Below are 27860 nucleotides of genomic sequence, written 5' to 3'. Positions count from 1 at the left end.
TGCAGAGGCGAGATTACTGGAGGATTCGACGAATTAATTTCTGAAAGATGACGGGTATGGAGATCTGGCCCAGAAAGGAATATTTTCAAAAACACAAATAAAGGTTGATAGCACACAATAGTTCAGTATTAAATCATTGCGTTTCAGTATGGAATCACCCAAAATGAAAAGTTAAGATGAATATAAGAAGTGATGTTCATTGAGGTTCTATGAATGACACAATAATGTAATTTAATGCTTTAAAATGTGTTTCCTTCTGCTTCTGTCAAGGTCAACACTCTAAATCAAAAGCTAAATGCAGAGTTTACTGAAGTGATGGATGAAATCTGGGCAAATGATGCAGTTAGAAGTGTTGTCCTCATCTCATCAAAACCAGGATGTTTTATCGCTGGGGCTGACATCAAGTAGGTTGCAATTTTTAAATCTACTTCCAGCCATTACTCAATGAATTACTTGCAGGACTGCAGAAGAGCAGTGGGGTGAGACTAATTCTTCCAAAGAGGAAGAATAGTCACAATTGGCGGTGAGCTCTCCCGCATGATGTCAATTTCTGTCAACTTCTATAATAGAAGGGACCTAGGAGCACGTACATAGTTCCCAGAAAGAGGTGTTGTATGTAGACAGGTTCATGAAGAAAACTTGGAAAACCAGCCTTCATCAGTAAGGACTGAGAATATAGGTTGGGATGTTATATCATAGTTGTACAAGATATGGCGATGCCATATGTGGAATATTATGTTCAATTATGGTCATCCAAACATTGACATTGAATCCCATGAATCCCAATAAAGTTGTGTTATAAGGGGGTTACATTAACATTAAATATAGTCATGTAAAATCTTTTTGTTTGCAGCATGATACAAGACTGTAAAACTGTTGAAGAGGTGGTTCATTTATCTCAAGAAGGGCAAAAAATGTTTGAGAAGATTGAAAGATCCACCAAACCAATTGTAGCTGCTATCCATGGCTCTTGTTTTGGAGGAGGTCTTGAGGTATGGAATGTGTTCCAATTTTATAATTCTCCCGTTATTTGATAAGAATTTGTAATCGCCAATGAAGAGCTCAATATTGATCAAAAAACACATCTGGCAAGAACATCCCCTCTTCTTGTGTCTACAGCTATCAATCATATATGCAATAGGAACAGCAGTATCTACAAACTGTGATGTCACTAAGCTGGCTGACCAGTTAATTGCATTGAAGAATTATCGCAGACAGTATGTTAAAACCCAAATACACAGCTTTAATTTGCATCTTGAACATCAGGCATATACGTGATTTAGTAAGCTGAATATGAGCTCATTTTTATCCCTATTTTGAAATACTCATGTGAAGGATATGTGTGTGTGTATGTGTATATATATATATAGGGCCAGATGATTTGGAGCACTATTTTTGGCCTAGTAAGCCAAAAAAATGAATGATATTTGTTAATTTGTCACTGAAATAAATTATTGAATGTGTTTACAGGTCGCACTTGCCTGCCATTACAGGATAGCAACAAAGGACAGAAAGACAATACTGGGCACTCCAGAGGTCATGCTTGGTTTACTGCCAGGGGCTGGTGGCACTCAGCGATTGCCAAAGATGGTAATTAATTCCAACATATGAATTTGATTGCAGTATAAACTGAAATGACTGAATTCAGAGGTACTGTCCTTTTTTGTTAAAAGTCTGAATGGAACAGTCAGGTATAGCTGAAGTAACTTGGAGAAAGGGTTTGATGTAGACTCGATGGGTCTATGCAGCATTATACTTTAATACTGTAGTGGCCCCTGGTGGTGAACCATGTACAATACATAACTTTTGGCTCGGGAGAGGTCACGAGGTGCCCCGGGGGAGTACGGGAAGCTGGCACGCGGCAGGGAGGGGAGAGAGGAGTAGTGTGTAGGGAATTAAAGTGGTGTTGAACGAACTTTGTGTGGTGCCTCATTCTTCTACGGACAGCTCCGTGTCCGTACATATGGTGACCAGCCGACGTCCAAAATAGAGATTTTGGTGGATCAAAATGCACACCGCCAGCGACCAATCCACCATCGCCACCGACCACTCGACACAGTCACCCTGAAACCGCCCACTTTCTGGACCGCCCAGCCGCGGGTATGGTTTCAACAGGCCGAGGCGCAGTTTTATCTTCGCGGGGTCACGACTGATGAGACCCGCTACTATTACATAGTCGGCGCGCTCGACAAGAGACGGCCGGTCGGGTACTTCCTTACCTGCAGAATCCACCGGCGGCCAGGAAATAGGAGGGCCTCAAGGCGCTGCTGCTCCATAGCTTTGGCCTCAGTTGTCTGGAACGAGTGGCCCATATTTTCAACATGGGCGGGCTTGGCTACCGGAAGCCCTTGGTCCTAATGAGCAAGATACTTTTGCTCATAGACGGCCACCATCCCTGCCTTTTTGCAGCAGCTTCCGGGTGATACTCGCCCGTTCCTCGCAGGGGTGAGTTTCCAAGACCCTCTGGTTCGAGCAGAGCGTGCTGACGAGCTGTAGCTGGCCAGGCAGCAGGAAGTGGGCGCGCTGGATTAGGTGTCCACAGTGCCCTGGAAGGTGCAGCGGCCTACATCCACGCCCGCCAGGGACTCCGTGGAGCCCTGCCGGAGAAGCCGGTAAAGGAGCATAGTGTTTCTACCATCAGCGCTGGGGCTCGGTGGCCCGCCATTGCCGCCCGCCTTGTACGGGAAACACTGGGGCCGGCCGCTGGTGATCACCACGGCGGTCGGGAAGATTCACCGCCTATACGCCTGGGAACGGCGTTCGGGCCAAAGATTTCTAGTGGATATGAGGGCCGAAGTCAGCGTTGTGCCATCGGCACCATATCCCTGATCTTTGGCGCTTGCCACTTTTTCTGGCCATTTACACTGGCGGATGTATCCCAGCCACTGTTGGGTGTGGATTTCCTCTGGGCGTTATCTCTGCTGGTGGACGTGAGGGGACAATGTCTTGTCCATGTTTCTATGCTTGAAGCAATCCCCTTGCGCCCTCCTGCATCCGCTGTGCCAGTCCGCAACCCGGTGGCAGTGGTGGATAACATCTATGCCCAAATTTTGGCCGATTTCCCAGCAATCCTGAAGTCTCAATTCAACTCAACCAACCCAAAGCATGGGGTTCAACACCATATTCTCACTTCGGGGCCACCTCTTCATGCCCGCACCCTCAGACTGGCCCCCGACAAACTCCAGATTGCAAAAGCGGAGTTTCGGAAGATGGAAGCCATGGTAATTGTTTGACGCTCAAACAGCCCATGGGCTTCCCCACTGCACACGGTTCCCAAGGACTCCGGTGGCTCGAGGCCTTGTGGCATCTGCCGCTGCCTGAATGACACCACAATTGCAAACCGGTACCCCATCCCACACAGTCAGGACTTCTCTGCCCATCTGACTGGGGCTAAGTTCTTTTCTAAGATCGACTTGGTCAGGGGTTACCATCAGATCCCCGTGCGACCGGAGGATGTGCCGAAAACTGCCATTATCCCCCCTTACAGATTGTTTGCATTCCTGCGTATGCCCTTTGGCCTTAAGAACGCCGCGCAGGCATTCCAACGCCTGATGGACACCGACATCCTGGTGGCGAGTCGTTCACGGCAGGAGCATTGCACCCGCCTCCGTCTGTTGTGCCAGCACCTCAATGAATTTGGGCTTGTGATCAACCTGGATAAGTGCCGGTTCGGCCTCCGAGCCGTCGATATCCTGGGCCACCATGTGACGCAGCATGGTGCGGCGTCCTAACCAGACAGGGTTGAGGCCATTTGCCGGATTCCGCGGCCGTCCACAGTGTGGGACCTGCAGGAGTTTGTGGACATGGTTCAATTTTATCACCGATTTGTTCTAGCTGTTGTCGGGGAGGCGGCGGGACATGCAGTGGACCAACGTCGTGGTGGCGGCTTTCGAAGAGGTGAAAGAAGCATTGGCTCTGGCGACGATGCTAGTGTATCCGTGGGGCGACGATGCTAGTGTATCCATAGGTCGACGCCCCCACAGCACTAACCGTGTATGTCTCGGACTCTGCGGTCGGTGGCGTGTTGGAGCAATCTTTTGACGGTCACTGGCGGCCTCTCGCCTTTTTCAGCCGGTAACTTAGCCTGGCAGAGCGTAAGTACAGCACATTCGATCGGGAGCTGCTCGCCTTACACCTGGCATTTTCGGTATTTCCTGGAGGGCCGACTTTACCGACCATAAGCCTCTCACCTTCGCCAAGGTTGTGGACCCCTGGTCTGCTCGGCAGCAGCACCAACACGGCAATCTCGGAGTTTACCACCGACATCTGCCACATCGCCGGGAAAAGTAACCAGGTCGCGGACGCCTTGTCCTGCCCGGCTGTGATAGCCATTCTTGACATGGCCCCGGGAATTGATTATTCCACTTTGGCGGTGGCGCAGCTGGCGGACGAGGAGATGAAGGCGTACCGAACTGCCATCACAGGTCTGGTTCTCGATGACGTTCCTTTGGGTCCCACCGGCATCACCGTACTTTGTGACACCATGGGGCAGCCGCGGCCTGTTGTTCCGGCGGCCTGACATCGTCGGGTTTTCGACGCCATTCACGGTTTGGCCCACCCATCTATCCGGGTGACGGCGTTGGTTGCTGCAAAATTTGTGTGGTATGGGTCGCAGAAGCAGGTCAGTCATTGGGCCCAGAACATGCATTGCATGTCAAACATCGAAGGTTCAGCGGCACATCTGGCCGCCAGTTCACGACTTTGCAGTGCCTCGCCGGCGTTTCGACCATGTCCACGTTGATATCGTGGGGCCGCTGCCTCCATCCCACGGCATCTCACATCTGTTTACGGTGGTGGACCGTTTCACACGGTAGCGGGAGGCCACCCCGCTCATCGACCACTCGGCCCTGTCATGTGCACGTGCCCTGGTGGCCTATTGGATTGCCCGTTTTGGAGTACCGCTGAACATCTCGTCTGACCGGGGTGCCCAGTTCATGTCAGAGCTGTGGTCCACGATGGCTCACCTGTTGGGGACTCAGCTCAACGGCTTACCACTCCCAGTCCAATGGGTGGGTGGAACGTTTCCACCACTGTCTGAGGGACACTTTGAAGGCACGCCTCACCGGTTCCGGCAGAATGGACGCGTTGCCGTGGGTCCTGTTGGGGATTCGCACCGCCCCAAAGGAGGACTTGTAATATTCAACAGCGGAATTTTTTTACAGCTCTCCACTTACCGCGCCTGGGGAATTTATTCCAACCGCGGGCGGCCCCAAGGAGTCACCGTCATCCATGTTGGTCCATCTGCGGGAGAGGCTCAGCACCCTGTCTCCTGTCCCAACGTCTCGGCATGGTGTCACTCCATCGTATGCGCCGACAGCTCATATATTTTCCTTCGCTGCGGTGCACACAGGTCGCCCTTGCAGCACCCATATGAAGGCCCTTTTCGGGTGCTGTGACATGGGCCCACGACTTTTGTGACTCAAGGAGTTGGGAATGAAGTAGTACCTGCGGAAAGCATAAAGGGATGGGGATGGGAAGATGTGACTGTTGGTGGGATCATATTGAAGATGGTGGAAAAGTCGGAAAGTTATGTGTTGGACGTGATGGCTGTGGTGTGGTGAAAGGGGAGGACCAGGGGAACTATCCTTGTTTTGCCTGGGGAGAAGAACCTCAGCAAGGCTTCCAGCTGAGACAGGTTCACATTCACCTCTTCTAACCTTGCCTACTGCATCTGGTGCTCTTGTTGTGGTCTCCTTTACATTGGCGAGACCAAGCATGGGCTAGACGACCATTTGCGAAACACTTGCACTCTGTCCGCTGAGGCCTGTTGTATCTCCTCGTTGCTAACCATTTTAACTCCTATTGCCATACTGACCTTCCTGTCCTGGGACGACGACTCCATTGCCAGCGTGCTACCCGACCCACTGAGTTACTTCAGCACTATGGATTTTGCTCGATTCTAACCTTTGCAGTTCCTTGTATCTCCATTAGAAAAGTCATCAGGGAACGAAGGAAAACTGTAGTTCCTATATTTTAAAAGTGCAAACAAATCCAGAATTATGCATACATATTTACATGAATTTGTGTGGTAGGAAGCAGAATGGAATTTTTACACAAAGACATAGATAAAAAAATTAAAGGAGGAAAATATAGAAAAGCTGCAAATACGTTTCAGAGAGAGGCTATGTTTGACCATCTTTATTGAGCTATTTGGACAAACAAGTGACCTAAATCTTTTACGACAAATACAATGTGTGCTGAAATATCTTGGAGAAATGCTAAGTTCAGTGCCAAATGATATTGCTTCATGTATTTATCACTAATTCAGGATTCTTAAGCTAATGCACAAATCTACAACTTTAGGCCAATTTCCATCCAGTGATCTGACATTGGACATTTTATGTTGCCCATTGGTCCAATGCACACTTGAGTAAATTCCCCACCAGAATAGCAAAACAGTAAAGTAAAATCAGCAAGGTTAAGAAAAAGAACTATCATCATCTTCCTCTCCAGAATGATTGAAAAGCAGAGACATTTTATTGAACACAGCTAACTATGATGAGACAATACAGAATATCATGCAGTGTTCTGGCCAAAGTGAAAAGGATATTGTGGTGGCCTGGAACATACAAAAACACAGTAGAAGCTTGGTTTATCAGACACTACTTTTTCTTCTCTCCTGCTATTGGCACCTCGGAGGGATTGTCAAGCTAATATTGGAGTAGTGGTGAGGGAATGTCCACACCATCATCTGCACAGTTGAACTAACCCAGATGGTTTTAAATATAGGAACTAATCCAGGAAATATAGGAACTAATCTGGTTCAACTAACCCAGATGGCGCTGCACTAGAAGACTGGGCCTCAGCTACTGGCGTTCAACTCCTGTATGACCCAAAACAACCGGACAGCTTCCGATCTGGCAGGTGGAACACCACTACCAACCCTGACTTGGCTTTTGCAAACCTGAATGGACCATTCCCACACCGTATCACCCTGGATCACTTCCCGAAATCACAATATCGTCCACCTCTGATTATTCCGGACAACCCCATCGAGCCGGCCCCAACCAAACCTGCGAAGAGGTGGAATTTCTGCAAGGCCAGGTGGGACCAGTTCACAAGTCTGGTGGACCTCTGGATCGACAGCCTTCCCACCCCCACCAACCTGGCCAATGCCTACTCAACCCTCTGCAAACTCCTCATCAGGGCAGCAAAGAGTTCCATTCCTCGTGGCTATCATCACCGGTACATCCCCACATGGGACGAAGAGTGTGACGCATGCTACGACGCATTCCTGTACGCTGAACCTGTCGAAGAAGCTGTCTCCAAGGCTGCGGAACTGACAATCTGCCTTGACAAGAAGCGCAGAGAGCAGTGGGAAGAGACAGTCCAAGGAATCGACTTCACACACTCCAGTAGGGTGGCGTGGAAGACCTTCAATCGCCTCACCGGTCGAAGTAGCCACCCAAAACATTGCCCTGTCACGGCCAACTCCATCGCCCACCAGTTCCAGGCCAATGGCCACCAAAGACGCCGACAAGAACCATACTCATTCTGTCAAACAGGAAACCACTAATCTTTGGAAAGCTCCAGGCGCTGATGGGCACCTGTCAGCACCCTTTTCCTCTGTAGAACTTTCTTCTGTCTTCTCTCAAGTGAAATGTGGAAAAGCTCAGGGTCCTGATAACATCCCCCCAGAATTCCTGAAACACTGCGGTCCTAAATGCCTGGTCTGGCTCTGTGAGATTTACTCCTCTTGCCTCATTGGTCAGTTCATTCCGAAGATCTGGCGGAAAGCCACCGTCATTGCGCTACCAAAACCAAACAAGCCTACGGACGACCCAAAGAACTATCGGCCCATCTCACTCCTCTGTGTCCCGTACAAGCTCCTCGAAAGGCTTCTCCTGGCCTGGCTCAATCCAATTGTTGACCCTCAACTACCCGCTGAACAAGCCGGATTCCGGCGTGAACGCTGCACCACCCACCAAATAGTCAAGCTGACCAATGACATCGAAGACAGTTTCGAAAAGGGTCACAAGGGGGGCATCACACTGGTGGACCTCACCGCCGCTTATGATACTGTGTGGCACCAGGGCTTGATCTTGAAGCTCCTCCGAACCATCCCTGACCGTCATTTAGTGCGGTTCCTTGCCAACATCCTTGCCAACCGCAGTTTTGTACTCAAGACCAGCGATGGACAATCTAGCCGACTGCGACGCCTAAGAAACGGAGTCCCCCAAGGCTCGGTACTAGCCCCCATGCTCTTCAACCTCTATATCAGCGATCTGCCACGCACGACCTCGCGCCGGTATGGATACGCAGATGACTTGGCTCTACTGCACTCGGACAAGAGTTGGTCAAATGTTGAGGATGTGCTCTGTGCGGATATGGAACTTGTCGTGGGCTACCTTAAGACCTGGAGACTAAAACTGAGTGTGGCAAAAGCCACCCCCTGCCATCCCGGGAATTAACCTTGTGAACCTACACTGCACTCCCTCAATAGCAAAAATGTCCTTCCTCAAATTAGGAGGCCAAAACTGCACACAATACTCCGTGTGGTCTCACCAGGGCCATGTACAACTGCAGAAGGACCTCTTTGCTCCTATACTCAACTCCTCTCTTTATGAAGGCCAACATGCCATTAGCTTTCTTCACTGCCTGTTGTACCTGTATGCTAACTTTCAGTGACTGATGTACAAGGACACCCGTGACACCATTCAGATAATAATCTGCCTTCTTGTTCTTGCTTCCAAAGTGGATAACCTCATATTTATCCACATTATACTGCATCTGCCCACTCACCCAACCTGCCCAAGTCATTCTGCATCCTCAGGGCATCCTCTTCACAGTTCACACTACTACCCAGCTTTGTGTCATCTACAAATTTGCTAATGTTACTTTTAATTCCTTCATCTAAATCATTAATGTAGATTGTAAATAGCTGCGGTCCCAGCACCACTAGTCACTGCCTGCCATTCTGAAAGGAACCCGTTAATCCCTACTCTTTGTATCATGTCTGCCAAACAATTTTCTATCCATGTCAAAACCCTACGCCCAATACCATGTGCTCTAATTTTGCCCACTAATCTCCTGTGTGGGACCTTATCAAAGGCTTTCTGAAAGTCCAGGTACACTACACCACTGGCTCTCCCTTGTCCATTTTACTTGTTACATCCTCAAGTTCCAGAAGATTTATCAAGCATGATTTCCTCTTCGTAAATCCATGCTGACTTGGACCGATCCTGTTCCTGCTACCCAAATGCGCCATTATTTGCATCTTTGATAATCGACTCCAGCATCTTCCCCACCACCAATGTCAGGCTAACTGGTCTGTAATTCCCTGTTTTCTCTATCCTTACTTTCTTGAAAAGTGGGATACCATTAGCTATCCTCCAATCCACAGGAACTGATCCAGAATCTATAGAACATTGGAAAATGATCATCAATGTGTCCAAGATTTCTAGAGCCACCTCCTTGAGTACCCTGGGCTGCAGACCATCAGGCCTTGGGGATTTATCAACCTTCTGTCCCATCAGTCTACCCAACACCATTTCTTGGCTAATATGAATATCCTTCAGTTACTCTGTCACGCTAGGTCCTCTGTCCCCCAGTACACCTGGGAGATTGTTTGTGCCTTCCTTAGTGAAGACAGAACCAAAGTACCTGTTCAACTTGTCTGCCATTTCCTTGTTCTCCATAATAAATTCACCTGTTTCTGTCTTCGAGGGATCCACATTTGTCTTAACTCATTTTTTTCTGTTCACATACCTAAAGAAGCTTTTACTATCCTCCTTTATATTCTTGGCTAGCTTACATTTATGACGTTTACGTTTGCTTACGAAACAGGAGCTGACTCACTGGCTAACCTGATTGAAGCCTTTAAAATAATTGAGTTGAATAGATTGGTGAAAATTATTGCATTTGAAGAGATTCCAAAATGAAAGATCAAAATGTACTTAAAGCTTGATTTGCTCAGTTTTTATCATTTTTACTAAGCAAGTAGGAATAAAAATCTGAACGGCCCTTAAGTCATTAAGACTTTACATTATGCACGCACAACATTAATGTTTATGCATTTGCTTTAATAATGCTACATGTAATGTGGTTTTTAAACTGATTAATCCCATCTATTTGCACATGACAGTGACGTATTGGTAAATTTTTGTTTGTTAATGAAATTAGAATAGTTCCTTTATTGTCATTGTAACATGAGCCATGTACAACGAAATTGTAAAATGTCAGCCAGTCAGTGCACCATTCAAACATTTCTAAAAGCTAACGATACATACAAGGTAAAATATTTTAAAAAAGATAAACAACTAAAATAAATATCATGAAAATAGCACGCATAAACACCCAACCCTACATCCTTCTGTCGATTTCACAGTCTCTTATTATGTATCGCCCCTGCGTTCCTTGGCGGCTACATTTAGTGCCTTTATAGCAGTGGGGTAAAAACTATTTTTAAGTCTGTTTGTCCTTGTCCTTGTAGATCTGTACCGTCTGCCTGACGGTAACAGTTCAAACAGGGAGTGTCCGGGGTGGGAAATGTCCTTTATAATACTCTGGGATTTTTTGATGCAGCGGGAACTGTGTAAGTCCTCCAAGGTAAGTAGAGGGCAGCCGACAATCCTCTGGGCGTTGTCAATGGCCCTCTGGAGCGCTTTCCTCTGAGCCGCTGTGCAGCTGGTGTACCATACGCATACACAGTATGTTAGGATGCTCTCAATGTAGCACCGATAAAAGGACAACAGCAGTCTCTGAGTGATGTTATTCTTCCTGAGCACCCTCAGGAAGTGCAGTCTCTGCTGGACCTTTTTCAGCAGCGCAGAGGTGTTCACGCTCCACGTCAGGTCCTCCTCAATATGGATTCCCAGGAAGCGGAAAAATTGTGGATGCATGTGCATTATTATTACCAATTTGGGCTCACTGGAGACTAGGGTTTTGTTTCATATTAGCCAACATTAGCTAATTTTGCTGGGCATTAATACAAAACAAATAAAACCCAAACTGACTCAAAAATAAGAAAACAAATTGCAAGCCTTCATGTAGGACGATCTCTAATAAATTCAACAAGAAATTTAGGAAAGATTTTCTTGCCAAAAGATGGTAAGATTACAAAATATGCTCCCAGAGTGGTAAATGAAATGTATGCACTCAAGACAAAACTGAAGGACAATTGAAGTGATGGAATGCAGGAATTAGATGGCAACGGCTTGACTGGAACAAAAACTGACATAAACCATTTGGCCATATGGTTTTCTGTATTACTTGTTGAACGTAACTGAATGTCCTAATTCCCTGCATTGTTGTATCCTCAGATTGGTCTTCCTAATGCTCTTGATGTCATGTTGACTGGGAGAAATATTCGTGCTGAAAAAGCCAAGAAGATGGGTTTGGTGGACCAGTTAGTTTCTCCCCTTGGTAAGTTATTTCTAAGATTTGCTAGCCATATATAGTCATATTTACCATCAAAAAATGTTTTTGTTTACCAGCAGCCTAAACCTGCCTTAATTGGACTGGATCATGCTTGATTCACTTGCAATTCTCGGGCCTTATTTCTTAAGCATTTGCACAGTGGTGCAGTCTGCAATTGGCAATTAGGCATCAAGCGATCAACACTTGAGCCCTATTCCTGGCCCTGAAGACATTTTGACAACTTGACAATCTTATTATCAGGTTATTGAAAAACAATTTGAATAGATTTAAATGATTAAAAACAATTGGAAGATTCAAATAGAAAAATCAAAGTTATTTTAAAACATTTGGCTGATGTAAATTAAACAAATGTTAATATTAAACTAAAATTTACAAAACAAAACCACAGCTCACTTTGTCTCTTCCACCTTGATTGGTAACTTTGCTCTCTGAAAAAGTTAGCCATGGTTCCCATAAACATAGATAATAAGTAGGACCTTCAGGCTTTTCTACCATTCAACATAATTGTGGGAGATAATCTACTTCAATACCCATTTCCCGCCTTCTCCCCATATCCAGATTCCCCTTGGCATTAAGAAATTTATTTACCACTTGAGTATATTAAATGACTTGGCCTCTGCTGTCTTCTGTGGCAGAAAATTCTGCAGGTTCACCACCTGTGGAGTGAAGAAATATCTCCACATTTGAGTTCTGTCTTCAGTGAATCCAGAGGTTTTGATGTTTTGGTCTGATCTCTCCAGTCATCAAAAGCATTCTCCTTACATCTCGTCTGTCTCAGCCTTTTAGAAAAAAAATGTTTCTGGAAGATTCCCTCCCTTCTATCCATCAGGGAATATAGACCCTAATTAATCCAATCACTTCTCGTACATCATGGATTTTCTGGTACCCTAAGTTCCAGGGCCTTTCTAGATTATCCATTTTGTCGGATCAACAGAGGTCACGGCCTCTGTGAGGAGTCCAACGGTACTGGAACTGCCGGGGAGCCAAGATACTGGCCTGCAAACTTGGCTTTGGTAGTCGAATGGGAATGGATCTGCCACCTCTGACCAGGCCGGAGTTCCAGAGCTCCGTTCCAGTTGCCGGGAAAGTGGTGGCGGACCCGTACTTTCATGACTGGATAGGGAAGAAGACTGGCATAAATTAACCTGATCGAGAATCAAGAGTGTTTAATTATCACATGTACCGTACCAGCAACAGACTAATGAAAATTTTATTTGCCGCAGCTTAACAAGCTTGTAAAACACAATAAACACAGATGAAATATAATAATCAAAAATGCAATAAATGAATAACAATGGGCGGAACTTTAACCATATTCCAGTGCTGAAACATGATAATAAAAACTTTGTCTGTAGTTAAAATTGCAATAATTTTTAATTTTTTGTAGGGCCTGGATTGAAAAGTCCAGAAGAGAGGACAGTGGAATACTTGGAAGAAGTGGCAATTGATTGTGCCAGAGGAATAACAAATAAACAGATCTCCCTCAAGAAGGATAAGAAAATGATGGACCGTAAGTTAGGAATCAAAATATAATTTCCTGTGTAACAGTAGAATTTTTTTTAATGTATTTTATGTTGCAATAAATGATTTATGTGCATATTTCCATGCTAAGTTTAACAAGTTTTGATAAACTTTATCCTACACAACAAATGAGACTGAAGTTTTAATATATACTAGACTGAGGTGGACCTGTTGGGTCCAAATCTCTCCTGGGGCAACCCCCCCTCCCCCCAAACTGACGATCCAGTGGTCTCAGCAACCCTCTCCAACTGACTAAGCCTGTTGCCGGGCGGGGAGTGTCTCCCGGGGCCGTGGGTGGGCGAGGGGGGACAGGGAAGGGAAGAGGGTGCCACTCACCTCGGCCCCGTGCTGCCAGCGTTGCAACCAGAGCAAGCCGTGGACCCAAAGCCTCTCCTGCATCCCTCCCTTCCCCTCACCCCTACTTCCCCCCACTCCCCTCCCCCCCCACACCCCCTCTCCCCTCCCCGCACCCCCATTCGCCCCCCAACTTTCCCATCCCCCTCCCCCCCCTTCCCCTCCCAAGTAGGCTCCCAACCCAGAAACCAGATATGCATCTCCCGTACATTTTCAAAGAATGCCCACACTCTGCACAAAAATCCATTTAACCACGTTTAAAATTAAATTTCTTAATATTGCTATTAGTAAACTGGAAGTCAATCCAGTTTATGCCTTGTTACCGTGAGGCTTGTGGTTTTCAAGTAACCCGGGCAAGATGCTATATTTCAAAACTCTCAAGTAATTACAGATTTGTCAGTAATTTTCGCGAAAATTAGGACGCCGGAGAAGTATTGATAAGCGTGGGAATTTCACGATGTTTCCGAAGATGGTGTAATCTCGACTTGACTCGGCATTGTCGTGGTCATTGTCGTAGGGTAAACGAATATTTTGGCGATTTGCTACGACTTTGACTGTTGCCTAAAACATTGCCTAAGTTGGACAGGCCCTTAAGTGCACTTGAGAAGCAGTCTTGTTTAACCTCTGAAGTCTATACAAGTCTATAACGGCGACTCCACAATGCTGCTGGGGGGATGTTCAAGTTTTTGACAATGAAGGACAGATGATATGTCCAAGATTGGATAGTCTATGACAGATTGGAAGTGATCATGTTTCCCAGTTACTTCTGACCTTTTAGGGATATTTTATGTTTGAATTCAAAATGAGCCTTGAGTAACAAATGCACTGTCAAAGATTGTCTATTTCATTTTACCCCTATTACACTACCCAAGTCCATTTCTCTTTCAGCACATTTATTGCTGAAACGCCTTTGTCGGCTGCAGACAATTTTTTTAAAGCAATTTTGGATGGTCGTACTTGTTCCATACTTCAAATTTGTGATAGTCAATATCTCTGGTCGATCCCTTGCTCAAGCTGACCGACATGGCTTCTTAGCTGACAGATCTTAAAAGCTTATTCCTGATTATGACCTGAAACGTTACTTATCCAGATATGCTATCTAACCCTTAACTTTTTTCTCTTGTGAAATTGTAGAAACTGGTAAAAAATAGTGGTCTTGTGTTGAGAGAGCCAATTGTTGTCCCTATTACTTCCATAGGGTATCAAGTGACATGCCAATCAAAAGACTCTAAGCCAAGGTTTAATACCAGGATAGACACAAAATGCTGGAATAACTCAGCGGGACAGGCAGCATCTCTGGAGAGAAGGAATGAGGGACGTTTCAGGTCGAGATCCTTCTTCAGACTGATGTCAGGGGAGAGGGAGGTACATAGATAAGGACATGTAAGGTGTGAAAACAGGACAAATGGAATGGAGATCAAGGAAAATGGAGAATAGATCATTGTTAGTTGGGAGAATGCAAACAGAGATAAAATGTAGTCGGAGACAATAAGACTGGTCGGAGAACTGGGAAGGGGGAGGGATGGAGAGAGAGGGAAAGCAAGGGTTACTTGAAGTTAGAGAAGTCAATGCTCATACCGCTGGGTTGTTAGCTGCCGAAGTGAAATATGAGGTGCTGCGGTGCTACTACTTAATCTTTACTAGCATTCAGGTTACTTAAACATACATGCAAACCACTGACTTCTAATAATTTCTCAGTTGCTTTACTATTTCAGCTTATCACTTCTTACACGAAATCATAAGACTCATAACTTGGACTCGGATATTATTTGTATAATGAATTAGCCAAATTCACTCTATTGATAGGGGTACTCTTATCTGACCTTCGGACTTGGCTCCCACCTTCTACCAATGCTTGTTCCTGGGTTGTTGCTGATGATGTCTTTGACTGCCCTTTGTTTATACTATATTTTCCTTTAACCTTCTAAAGGAAGCCTTTGTTCTAATCAAAGGCTCTCACAACCCTGGTTAATCATTTCAAGTTGTCACTCATCCAAAGACTGGATAAACAAAACACATCTTCCTTCCTTATCAGGCTCGAGAATTCTTAATTATGTTGCTTGTTCATATTTTCATTCTCATCATCCAGTCCCTTTGCAAAAATGGCCGTTCCCAGACACCTTATCTTCTCAAGGCCACACTGCCTTGCCATGAAGTTACCTTCAGTTTTGCTCTCACCAGATGCCAATCACGTAACCGTTTTCACAGTGCTTCGTTGTTTTCATGGTTCCAGCATTTCTCTCTAGCTGACAACATCCTTCTAAAGCCTATCGGGATACTTGATACTCTGACTTTTTATTTCATCTGTCCTTTTCTTTTTAACTGTCTTAGATGTATAATTGTGATCAAGATGAAATCTTCCCCATCATTATTCCCCTCCCCAAATTTTTGACTCAACTTCAGTTCAGTTTAGTTTGTTGTCAGGTGCACCACTTAATTTTTTGTACGACACACTGGCAAACCTCTTCCATAGTTGGCATTCTTTGCAAATACAATATACAATACAATATATTCCTTTATTTGTCCCACACCGGGGAAATTTACAGTGTTACGGCAGCAAAGTGCCAAAGAGATCATTCATTATAAATAAAAGATACATAAATTGTCATCAGTTTTTCGTGTGTAAAATGCAATTTCTTTCAAAACATTTGCATGTTGTTGGCACAAAAAGGAAAATGTGTTTTTGCCGTTATCATGGGATGTGATGGTTACTTGTAAGGGTGGTATCTATTGCATGTTACCTTGTTCTCAAGAGGGTAATAAGCTGTTGCCTTGAACTGCTGTATGCATATCATGAAGGTGAATTTTGACTCAACAATGATAAAAAGACAGTAATGTGTTTCCAAATGTGAGATTTGGAGGGAAACTGCTGCCCTTGTTCTGAAGAGTTAATGTAGATTGTCAATTGGACAATATTGGACAGTATTGCATCCACAGAATCCTGGTGAAGGACGTAAAATGTGTAACAAGATTGTCTTGACTACACAATTATTTTTCCAGGATGATGTGGAGAGTCTCAAGTGTTCTTGAGCTGTATCTATCCAGGATGTTAGCAAGTAAGTTAAGACACTGCTGGTGTGCCTTACGAGATCACGGGAAGTCTTTGGGGAATCTGTGTAGCCTTTGCAGGTTCCTTCAGTTCTATCTCCCAATCTAGATTTCAATTTGGACTTCTACATTTGGCACATACATGTGTTCTTGAGTATTGCTCATGGTTTTTAGCATCAGAGTTTTACCCCGCCAAATCTCTCAAACTATTTTTTACATTCTCTTCTCATTTAATCTCCCTCAAAGCTTATTTTTTTCAGCCATTTCCATTATTTCTTTTGAGAAGCGCTTTATGCTATTATCTATGTTAAATTTGATGAGCAAATACAGATTCCTAAATGTCACAACATTTGTTTTTATTATACAATTGTTTTTTGCAGGGATTCAGTCCTGGGCTATGAAATTCACTTTTGTCAGGGAACAGATTTACAAAATGGTAAAAAAAAAAGTGATGGCACAAACCAAGGGCCTTTATCCTGCTCCACTGAAGATCATTGAGGTAATTATCGGACCTGTTTTTCTTGAACTCACCCAAGTTTTTAGTTTTGGTTTTAGAGTTTAGCGATACAGCGTGGAAACAGGCCCTTAACCCCAAGTCTGCACCGACGTGTAACCCCTGTACATTAACATACCAGGGACAATTTACAATGATACCAAGCCAATTAACCTACAACCTGTACATCTTTGGACTATGGGAGGAAACCGGAGATCCCGGAGAAAACCGGTCAATGGGAAAATGTACAAACTCCATACAGACAAGCACCCATGGTCTGGATCGAATGTAAGGCAGCTACTCTACCACTGTGCCACCCTTATGATGTGTAATTTCAATTGTTATCTTTCAATGAAGGTTGTGAGGACTGGATCAGAGCAGGGATCGGATGCTGGTTATTTGATGGAATCACAGGTAAGTGAGACATTTTGTTTTTGTGTAAAATTAAGAGATTCGGAGAAAGTAATGGTATGAAGGGGCAAATCAAATTATGCAAAAGATTTAGCTGTCACCTCTAATTTCCATTTGAAAGATGCTGCTAATTTTGAGTATTTATAAAAAATAGACCAAGTGGACCCGTTGGGTCCAAACCTCTCCTGCTTTGGTGCAGCACCCCCCTCCTCTCCCCTTCCCCTATCCCCCCTCCTGTGTCTCCCTCTCCCCCGTCTCCCTCTCCCCCGTCTCCCTCTCCCCCGTCTCCCTCTCCCCGTCTCCCTCTCCCCGACTCCCTCTCCCCCGTCTCCCTCTCCCCCGTCTTCCTCTCCCCCGTCTCCCTCTCCCCCGTCTCCCTCTCCCCCGTCTCCCTCTCCCCGTCTCCCTCTCCCCGTCTCCCTCTCCCCGTCTCCCTCTCCCCCTCCCCCCTCTCCCTCTCCCCCCTCTCCCTCTCCCCCCTCTCCCTCTCCCCCCTCTCCCTCTCCCCCCTCTCCCTCTCCCCCCTCTCCCTCTCCCCCCTCTCCCCCCCTCCCTCTCCCCCTCTCCCTCTCCCCCCTCTCCCTCTCCCCCCTCTCCCTCTCCCCCCTCTCCCTCTCCCCCCTCTCCCTCTCCCCCCTCTCCCTCTCCCCCGTCTCCCTCTCCCCCGTCTCCCTCTCCCCCGTCTCCCTCTCCCCCGTCTCCCTCTCCCCGTCTCCCTCTCCCCCGTCTCCCTCTCCCCGTCTCCCTCTCCCCGTCTCCCTCTCCCCCGTCTCCCTCTCCCCGTCTCCCTCTCCCCCGTCTCCCCCCTCTCCTCCCTCTCCCCGTCTCCCTCTCCTCCGTCTCCGTCTCCCCCGTCCCCCTCTCCCCCTCCCCTCTTCCCCCTACCCCCATCCCCCCTCCGTCCTCTCCCCCTCACCTCTTCCCCATCCCGTACCCTCCCCTCCCTCCCCTCCCCCTACTCCCTCCCCGTCCTCTTCACTCCCCTCTCTCCTCTCCCCCTTCCCCTCTCCCCCCTCCCCCTCCCCTCTCCCCTCTCCCCTCTCCCCTCTCCCCTCTCCCCTCCCCCCTCCCCTCTCCTCCCTCCCCCCCTCCCCCCTCCCCTCTCCCACCTCCCCCCTCCCCTCTCCCCTCTCCCCCCTCCCCTCCTCCCCCTCCCCTCTCCCCCCTCCCCTCTCCCCTCTCCCCCCTCCCCCCTCCCCTCTCCCCCCTCCCCTCTCCCCCTCCCCTCTCAACCCCCTCTCCCTTCACCTCCCTCCCCCTCCCTCCCTAAGAGATAGATTTTAACTTTAAAATGCAAATAACTTAAAAAATATGGCAACGATTTCAATGAAACTTCTTCTATTAGCACCAAAGGGACGATGGTGTATAAGGTGGACCTAAAATTGTCACTCTATCGTGTACCGTTTTTGCTGTAGTTCAGAAACAAACAAACGAGAGTTTTAGTATATAGATAAAACCATTGATTAATTTTGAAAAAGAATTATGCCTTTTCCAAACCTAAATATTGCTGTATCCTGTGAAAATCCAGGTTTCAGTCTGCAGCCTAGAATGCTTTGCAAAGAAACTGCAAAAACATTTTTTGTCATCCTTCATTACTTTTTGTCGTGTGGCACTTATTGGCTCTTTCACTAAGTAATGTCAAGTATTACTGCTTCAGCCTCAGATTTTTCTATTAACCATATTTTAAAGTTTTAAATCGAAGTTTAAATTTAACTTAGTTTGAGTTGTCTCATCGAGTAAACACAATAGGTAGCTTTAACTCGGTGACAGCAGCAAATGTGTTGTATGTAAACTAATGTAAATTGGGTCATGCAAGTTGCAATGTATAACCTTTTGGCCTGTCCTGACATAATGTTGCAGAAACTTGATGGAAAAGGTCACTTTTTATTCCCGCCTATGCTTTCTTCATATGAAACATTTAAAAGTTTGCAATCATACTCTTGGCAGTCAGTAAGAATTGATATTCTGTACTCAAGAAATATTCTAATTTTGCTAACTAGTCATTTGGAGAATTGGCAATGACAAACGAATCAAAAGCTCTGATTGGACTTTATCATGGTCAAGTAGAATGCAAGAAGAACAAGTTTGGAAAGCCACAGAAAGAAACCAAGTAAGTATATTTCTTGAATAAAATTGTTTTCTGTTTGCCTTTCAATCTGGTCATACAGATGAAAAAGATTCTACATATATGCAGTTCCTTGTCATATACAGTTAAAATGATGCAAGATTAATCAAATGTGAGCTTTTAAAAAGTTGATTATGGTATTTTTTCAGTTATAGACCAAAATATTGGGCATGATCAGGCATGATCAAAATATTGCCAAAGAGCAAAGCTTTATTTAAAGCTTTATTTAAAAATAGTAGTTCATGTCATGTTTGGTCAGCTTCTATATTATTCACTATCAAAAAGTCTGAACATTTCTCCAGTCGTATGATTCTTTTAAAAGCTAACCTTTGAACCCTCCACCTTACAAATTATCTCTCCATCCACAATTGTCCTTCCCTTGACCAAGTCTTGAACATGTATTGCCTCAATCTTCCCTGTTCTTTATTTGAATCACTCTCATCAGATTTCTGCCTTGCCACAATGTCAAAACAGCTTTAATAAGAGTCACTATGTACACTGAAATTGTGATTATGATAAACCTATCCTTCTGAGATCTGTCCTCCAAAGCTGCTGCAGCTCCCTCCAGCTGGGTTGTATCATTATGCATCCAGTCAGAACTAATGAATATCTTGCAATAATTTATTGAACTGCTCTTATGACTTTACCTCTGTTTCCCATGCTGGTCTGTCCATTGCCCCTTTCTGCACCAACCACTTGATTAATTTTCTTTATTATGTTGAGTTTCACTGCCACACCCCTTGCACATTATTCTTTACTGGGCATGTGTGGTCAGCCAAAAGTGGTCTGATATACACTTAGTTTTAATCACAACATTGAAGATTATGTAATTTGTAAACATGTTACAGTTTATGAAGAGGGAGGTCCATGGTTCTCAACTGTGTGTGCAATAAAACAGGTAGACAATTTATTCATACTGAATTTTTGCAGTATTCCAAATGAAGGTGCAAGGAGCTCGAGATGGCCAACTGGCTTTTTTAAGCCTATTCCATCATTTAATAAAATCATGGCTCTTCCGTTTGTAACCTCAACCCTGCATTCCTGCCGTCCAATGGTAGGTTCTACCTTAAGAATACTCAAGGATTCTTCTTCCACTGCCTTTAGATAAAGAGTTCCTAAAGAGAAGAGGCCTACTTTGTCTCTATCTTAAAATAGGCAACTCCTTATTTTTAAACTTTAAACCTAATTTTAGATTCTCCCACACAGGGTAACATCCTCTTCAAATGGTGCCATCAAGACACCAATGGATCTTGTATATTTCAAACATGTCCCCTCTTGCTTATCTGAGTTCCAGCAGATGCATGGTCATCATTCTGTTAGAATTAAAAAGTAGAAAATCTGTGGATACGTAAGGCCAGAAACCACTAGGAAGAGAGAAAAAGTTAATGTTTTGAGTCATAGAGTCGTATAGCATGAAACATATCCCTTGGCTCAACTCGTATATGCTGACCAAGATGGCCCATCAAAGCTATTCTCATTTTGCCTGTATTTGCCCCATAGTCCATCTAAACCTTTCCTATCTGTGCACCTGTCCAAATGTCTTTCAAATGTTCTTGTGTCTGCTTCAACAACTTCCTGCGGTGAAGTGTCAGTGAATTTTTAACCTGTGTTGTAATGGCATAAAGGCGATGGACACCTTCAGCAGCATCTGTCCAAGCCCAGAACTAAGCAGACATGTTTTAAGTAGTCATTATTTTTGTTTAAACATTTGATCAATACATTTCTGTAGCATGAATTTAATGCACACCAATATCAATAAATAATTTGCAATACTTTTTTTCACATGGGTTAAAATACATTCGAGTGCTGTGCTCTATTTCCCAATTCCCTCGGGTTGCCTAAGAAATATAAGATTTACATGTCTTAATAGTTTGTGATTTAATATACTGCGATGTTTACTTTTTTTACAGGAGAATTGCTGTTTTAGGTGCCGGACTAATGGGTGCTGGAATTGCACAAGTCACAATAGATAAAGACATTTCAACCACCTTAAAAGATACTACTTTGGAAGGACTTGAAAGGGGTCAACAACAAATCTACAAAGGGTACAAAGCAGTTGAATGATGTTCTTTTCTGTGGAGATTTTACATGGTCCATTCATTTAATTAATGTAGCTCTTCAAAATCTAGTATATCTGCACACTTAAATTTAAATCTGTGCATTATATTGGACTGGTACATTGTTAGAATATTTTAAGTTTACTTTGAGTAATACCAGGGTATTTATACACGGGTGATATGTAGTTCACAAAATTTTATGTCTCATTGCAAACACTATCCTTTTATGTTTACAATGATTGTGACCTCTGTGGAATCCCAACAGACTGAATGATAAGGTAAAGAAGAAGGTTTTAACAACATTTGAGCGTGATAAAATCCAGTCAAACCTGACGAGTCAGTTAGACTATGAACAATTTGAAAAAGCAGACATGGTAATTGAAGCAGTATTCGAAGATATGAAACTCAAACACAATGTCCTGAAGGAAGTAGAAGCTGTAAGTTTCCAAAGAAAACCAATGCAAATTAAGTCAAAGTATGCATATTGTTCAGTAAAATTTATTGTACTGTGTTTCTTCTGACAGGTTATTTCTCCTCATTGCATCTTTGCGAGTAACACTTCTGCTCTTCCGATTTCTGAAATTGCTGCTTTCAGTAAAAGACCAGAAAAGGTAGGTTATCATTATTTGACTGGTCTGTTCACTCCAAACATTGGCAAAGGCACAGGCATTTAAAAATGAAATGTTTAAAAAAAAAATTTAATTGCCAACATAAGTTTTAATCATGAGGCTTACTGAAATTGAAACAATTTGAATCATAACTTTTTAAAATATCAAACTTTAAGGTTGATAAAATATTGCATGTATGTCATTTGGCCTCCATCAATACTTAATATTATACTCGTTGCCTTTGGTATTTTCCCAGCTAAAATGTTTAATTGCCTGAGCCTTGCCCAAGGCCAGCACAACTCTACTGTCTATAAAGTGATAACTTCAGAACCAGCCCTCCAATCTCACAAGTTTACTGTCTAGAACAGGACAGTAGTTCCTCTCCAAGTCTCGCACTTGGAAATACCTTATTGTCCTTTTATCATTGCCATGTCAAAATTCATCTTCATGACATGGAGTGCAGCAGTTCAAGGCGATAGCTTCTTTTTCTTTCTTGAGAACAATGTAACAGTCAGTACATACCACCCAGCCATCACATCTCACTCAGCCAGTAAGAGTTCTTATCACCCTTTTTTACGTCCCTTCAACTCCTTTGCCTTCATACTCTGTCCAATCATATCCAGAATATTAATATATTTAATTTGCAACCTAGAAGTGAACTCCAAAAGCTCAACTTGCCAAGAAAGTTTTCAATGGTTTTCATTCAATACCTCTATTACCTTGGCCCCTCTGCTCCTTCTGTTTACCTGAATTTAAACACCAATTACATCTCTCCATTATGTTTTCTACTTTTAAAACAAAATGATCAAATTTTACAGGGTTTTACCTATGATATATTTATAACTACTGGACTATTTTATGTCCTTCTCTGAAACCAGAGTCTCAAGACTTCTTACTGTGAAGTCCAATGCTATATGCACTAAACTAATTGATTTTGATTAACCACTGCCTCTTTTATATGTGGTAAGATGTGAGATTTTTTTCCTCAACTTTATCAATCTATGTTGCCTCTTTAATCTTTTCTGAATTCATCCTTAAGATTACTACTGTTCAGAATAATTACTGTAGTTACATGTGTATTAAATTTTAGCAACTGATTTGGCTAAAAGGTTCTTGTTGACTGCATCCAAAGTATTTCCAAGTAATAATCTACCTCCTTGTTATCACTGTTACCCACCTTTCATCGAAGACGATGTTTCCAATTTATGCAGTCTTTCTGGCCTAAGCTGTTTTCTGCAGTTATATTTTGCAAATGCTCCTCAAACAGTTTATTGCATAAGCAATACAACTGCATTTAATCAACAAGTCAATTTTCAGTCAAAGAATGTGTGTGTTAACCCACATATAAAGCGCCAAGATTACCTGACACAGACATTTGTCATATGTTTTCTTGAAATCCAAGGAAACACATAATTTATTTTTCTACGAGGTTGGTTCATAAGAGAACTTACATAATATTTATTTATTAAATAAATAGTCCTGCTTCCCAATAGCAACATAGTGTCAATCTTTTTTTATTACCAAACAATTCTTACACCATGATGTGAGGTTAATTGGCCAATATTTAAAATAATTGTACACAATTTAGTTTTTTGAATGCAGTCACTATATTTCAAAAACTCTGGATAAATGTTGAAATATAAAACAGGTGCCATCCTTTTGGGCTTACTAGTAAGAGTTTCTAAATATTTCCCCTTCATATTCTCATGCACAGGTAATTGGAATGCACTATTTCTCACCTGTGGATAAGATGCAGTTACTGGAAATCATCACCACGGATAAAACCTCAAAAGACACAACTGCAACAGCTGTAGCAGTTGGCCTTAAACAGGGAAAAATCATCATTGTAGTTAAGGTAATTCTTGTTTCATCAGTATCTTAAGGTTTGGTATCATCAGCTGTTTAAAATCTTAAACTATAGGGTAAGACTATGCTCTGATATGTGGCAAATTTTTCCTTCTATGAGAATTTTTCATTTTTGATTTTTTAAAGGTTTTCCGTTTATGTCCCAACTCGTGACAATAATAAACCAATATAATGCCAATAGAAAGACGATAATTGTTATTTGAATTGCACTCCAGATTGTTGCTTTTCTTTTTATAAAAGAGGAAATAAAATGTTTCAGTTGTGTCATTTATACTCGTTAATCATTGGAAAGTGAATTCCAACCAACAAAGTGGTTTTGAAATGTAAGAAATGGTGACCAATTTGTGTTCATTGCCATAAGCAGCATTGTCTAAAAGAAGTGGTAATTTACATTTTGTGAAGTGAGGGCCAGAGATTGATCATGATACCAGGGTAATCTATGAGTGGGATGTTGCTCATCCACCAGATATTGATCACGACACCAGAGTAATCTATGAGTGGGATGTCAATCGTCCACTTGGCAAAGGAAATATCCAAAAGATGACACATCTTTCAGTACTGCACTGGTATGTCAGCTTGAATTTATGCTCAGAGGTGGAACCTGAACGATAATTGTTATTTGAATTGCACTCCAGATTGTTGCTTTTCTTTTTATAAAAGAGGAAATAAAATGTTTCAGTTGTGTCATTTATACTCGTTAATCATTGGAAAGTGAATTCCAACCAACAAAGTGGTTTTGAAATGTAAGAAATGGTGACCAATTTGTGTTCATTGCCATAAGCAGCATTGTCTAAAAGAAGTGGTAATTTACATTTTGTGAAGTGAGGGCCAGAGATTGATCATGATACCAGGGTAATCTATGAGTGGGATGTTGCTCATCCACCAGATATTGATCACGACACCAGAGTAATCTATGAGTGGGATGTCAATCATCCACTTGGCAAGGGAAATATCCAAAAGATGACACATCTTTCTGAATCTGAGGCACGGCTAACACAACTATTTTCCTGGTTGAAAAAAATTGTAATGTTGCAGCTTGTGTTTTGAAAACCAAACTTGTTGTAAATACCCAGTTCAGACAGTATCGTTTTGGATCGTTGACCATACTTATGAATTTTAAATTGAATTGAATTGAATAAATTTTATTAGCCAAGTATGTATACGTACAAGGGATTTGCCTTGGTGCTTTGCTTGCAAGTAACAACACAATATACAGTAGACAATTAAAAATAAAACGTTATAATTTAAACATGTGAAGAATGAAATAAAATACCAGAGCAAAAGTTAAATAGTTATGTTCTGTTTCTAATTTACCAGCCATTCCAGTCACAAATGCAAAAGATTTCTAATAAGAGAGTACCAAATGAAGCAATGATAGTTGGGTCAGTGGGGGTGCAGGGGTGCAGCAAGAAGTCAAATTCGGCAGATCATGTCGGAAATTATATTCTTTGTACTGCTTGTCTCCTGTGGTGCATTTGAGTTTAACTTATCCCTAAAATTGTTCTTTTTATCTTTACTGTTCAATTTCATTCTAATTTATATTATCTACCTGCCAGTAAAAAAACATATAAAATGGCACAATCTCAATGTCCATTGGTGCAATCCTTGCTGCAGGTTGAAATAACTTGAGATCATTTTGAATCCGTAAAATTATGCCAGTTTTCCATTTCAGTATTTTCTTCATGCAAGATATTGCACTGTTAAATTTCTATTGGTCATTTTGTAAACTGGTTAGATCATAATTTTTAAGGACATGATATTTATAGTAATTTTATGTAAACGTGCTTCGATTGGGGGGGGGAAATATTTTTTCAACTCGTTATAGCAATGAATTGGTACAAGATTTATTCCTAACTTCTGATAGGAAGAACAATTTATCTTTTAACCTATTTTATAGTGAGGTTTGGACCATTCATCTATTAGGTTTTTGTCAAGTAGTTCCTATCAACAAATGATTAATTGACAACTTTATTAAGCGATATAAGAAAATAACTGCAGATGCTGGTACAAATCGATTTATTCACAAAATGCTGGAGTAACTCAGCAGGTCAGGCAGCATCTCGGGAGAGAAGGAATGGGTGACGTTTCGGGTCGAGACCCTTCTTCAGACTGATGTCGGGGGTGGGACAAAGGAAGGATATAGGTGGAGACAGGAAGATAGAGGGAGATCTGGGAAGGAGGAGGGGAAGGGAGGGACAGAGGAGCTATCTGAAGTTGGAGAAGTCGACGTTCATACCACCGGGCCGCAAACTGCCCAGGCGAAATATGAGGTGCTGCTCCTCCAATTTCCGGCGGGCCTCACTATGGCACTGGAGGAGGCCCATGACAGAGAGGTCAGACTGGGAATGGGAGGGGGAGTTAAAGTGCTGGGCCACCGGGAGATCAGTTGCGTTAATGCGGACCGAGCGCAGGTGTTCAGCGAAGCGATCGCCGAGCCTGCGCTTGGTTTCGCCGATATAGATAAGTTGACATCTAGAGCAGCGGATGCAATAGATGAGGTTGGAGGAGGTGCAGGTGAACCTCTGTCTCACCTGGAACGAATGTTTGGGTCCTTTGATGGAGTTGAGGGGGGAGGTAAAGGGACAGGTGTTGCATCTCGTGCGGTTGCAAGGGAAAGTGCCCGGGGTTAGGGTGGTTTGGGTTATTAAGCGAACCTAGTCAGAGAGATTTGGAAGATAAGATAAATGGCCAATCCTTTCAGACTGTCAGTAGAAGTGGTTGTGCTAAAGTGAATATTGTGCATTTCAAACTGATTCCTTTCACTTTGGGGAAAGTAGTTTGGACTTAATAGGCATGATTGGGTCATAAATGGTGCATGTGTAAATCTAACAAAAACCACCATTAGCTGTTGAGCCTTTTTTTAAATTGGTTTGCATGTCTGAAGCTACTTGTTGATAATGGTCCAGCACAGGGAAACCTGCTTTTTGGATTTGATTGTTATGGCACACAGAGGATTTCTCCCATGCCAGAAGTGATTAACAATATGATGAAACTATCAGTGTAACAAAGAATAAAGAAATGTAAATTACCATGGCTTAATTAAGTCAAAATACAATGAACTAGTTGTATATGAATTGGCAAGTGTGACATTTTAAGTGTTTCTTTTTCCTTAAACCACAAGAGAAGGACATGCTGAATTGATTGATAATTCATGAAATCATAGTCTGCATGTTGCAAAGTGAAACAAGACACTATTACATTTTACAAGATATCACCTAGCTCCAATTTGCAATGCATAGTTTAGATTTTTTTGTGACCTGTAAGATTGCTCGAAGAACAACAAAATCAATACAATACAATACAATACAATACAATATATCTTTATTGTCATTGTACCCAGGGGTACAACGAGATTGGGAATGCGCCTCCCATACGATGCAATAATTTAGGTAATTTAGACAGCAGCAACCCAACGAAACGAAACAGTTGTAACAGTTTTGGACAGGGTAAAGTGCAAGTTGATCTATGCGTTGTGGCCGTCCGGCTCAGCAGGACCGGTTCATAGCAGCTATGGCCCTGGGGATGAAGCTGTTCCTGAGTCTGGAGGTGCGGGCATTGAAGGCCTTGTATCGTCTGCCCGATGGAAGGAGTTCGAACAGACTGTTGCAGGGGTGTGAAGAGTCTTTGTGGATGCTGGTGGCTTTTCTGAGGCATCGTGTGTTGTAGATGCCCTCCAAGTCTGGTAGCTGTGTTCCGATGGCCCTCTGAGCTCTATGGACTACCCGCTGTAGAGCTTTCCTTTCTGCCTCCGTGCAGCTGAGGTACCACACAGGGATGCCATGCGTTAGGATGCTCTCTATGGTGCAGCGGTAGAAGGTCGTCAGCAGCTGTTGGGGTAGACCAGACTTTTTCAGTGTTCTTAAGTAGAACAGTCTTTGTTGTGCCTTCTTGACCAGCGCAGCAGTGTTATTGGACCATGTTAGGTCCTCCGAAATGTGAGTGCCCAGAAACTTGAAGCTGGACACTCTCCACACTGACCCCGTTGATAGAGATCGGGG

At 43.5% G+C, this 27860-nt stretch overlaps 1 protein-coding gene across 1 annotated transcript in view; it reads left to right on the top strand.

Annotated features, from left to right (window-relative positions):
- Nucleotides 1–27860, top strand: part of LOC144593592 (trifunctional enzyme subunit alpha, mitochondrial-like) — a 56042-nt gene that overhangs the window by 12922 nt on the left and 15260 nt on the right. The window contains exons 4-15 of the mRNA XM_078399405.1: nucleotides 271–404; nucleotides 854–992; nucleotides 1471–1590; nucleotides 11262–11364; nucleotides 12767–12889; nucleotides 16683–16801; nucleotides 17153–17209; nucleotides 19207–19316; nucleotides 21242–21376; nucleotides 21654–21825; nucleotides 21913–21999; nucleotides 23711–23851. Coding sequence (XP_078255531.1) covers nucleotides 271–404; nucleotides 854–992; nucleotides 1471–1590; nucleotides 11262–11364; nucleotides 12767–12889; nucleotides 16683–16801; nucleotides 17153–17209; nucleotides 19207–19316; nucleotides 21242–21376; nucleotides 21654–21825; nucleotides 21913–21999; nucleotides 23711–23851 — 1440 coding nt within the window. The remainder of the gene's footprint in view (nucleotides 1–270; nucleotides 405–853; nucleotides 993–1470; nucleotides 1591–11261; nucleotides 11365–12766; nucleotides 12890–16682; nucleotides 16802–17152; nucleotides 17210–19206; nucleotides 19317–21241; nucleotides 21377–21653; nucleotides 21826–21912; nucleotides 22000–23710; nucleotides 23852–27860) is intronic.

The sequence above is a fragment of the Rhinoraja longicauda genome, chromosome 5 (genome assembly GCF_053455715.1).
Source record: "Rhinoraja longicauda isolate Sanriku21f chromosome 5, sRhiLon1.1, whole genome shotgun sequence".
NCBI classification, from domain to species: domain Eukaryota; kingdom Metazoa; phylum Chordata; class Chondrichthyes; order Rajiformes; family Arhynchobatidae; genus Rhinoraja; species Rhinoraja longicauda.
The sequence above is the reverse complement of the archived record's forward strand: the minus strand, read 5'-3'. Positions and strand labels throughout refer to the sequence as shown.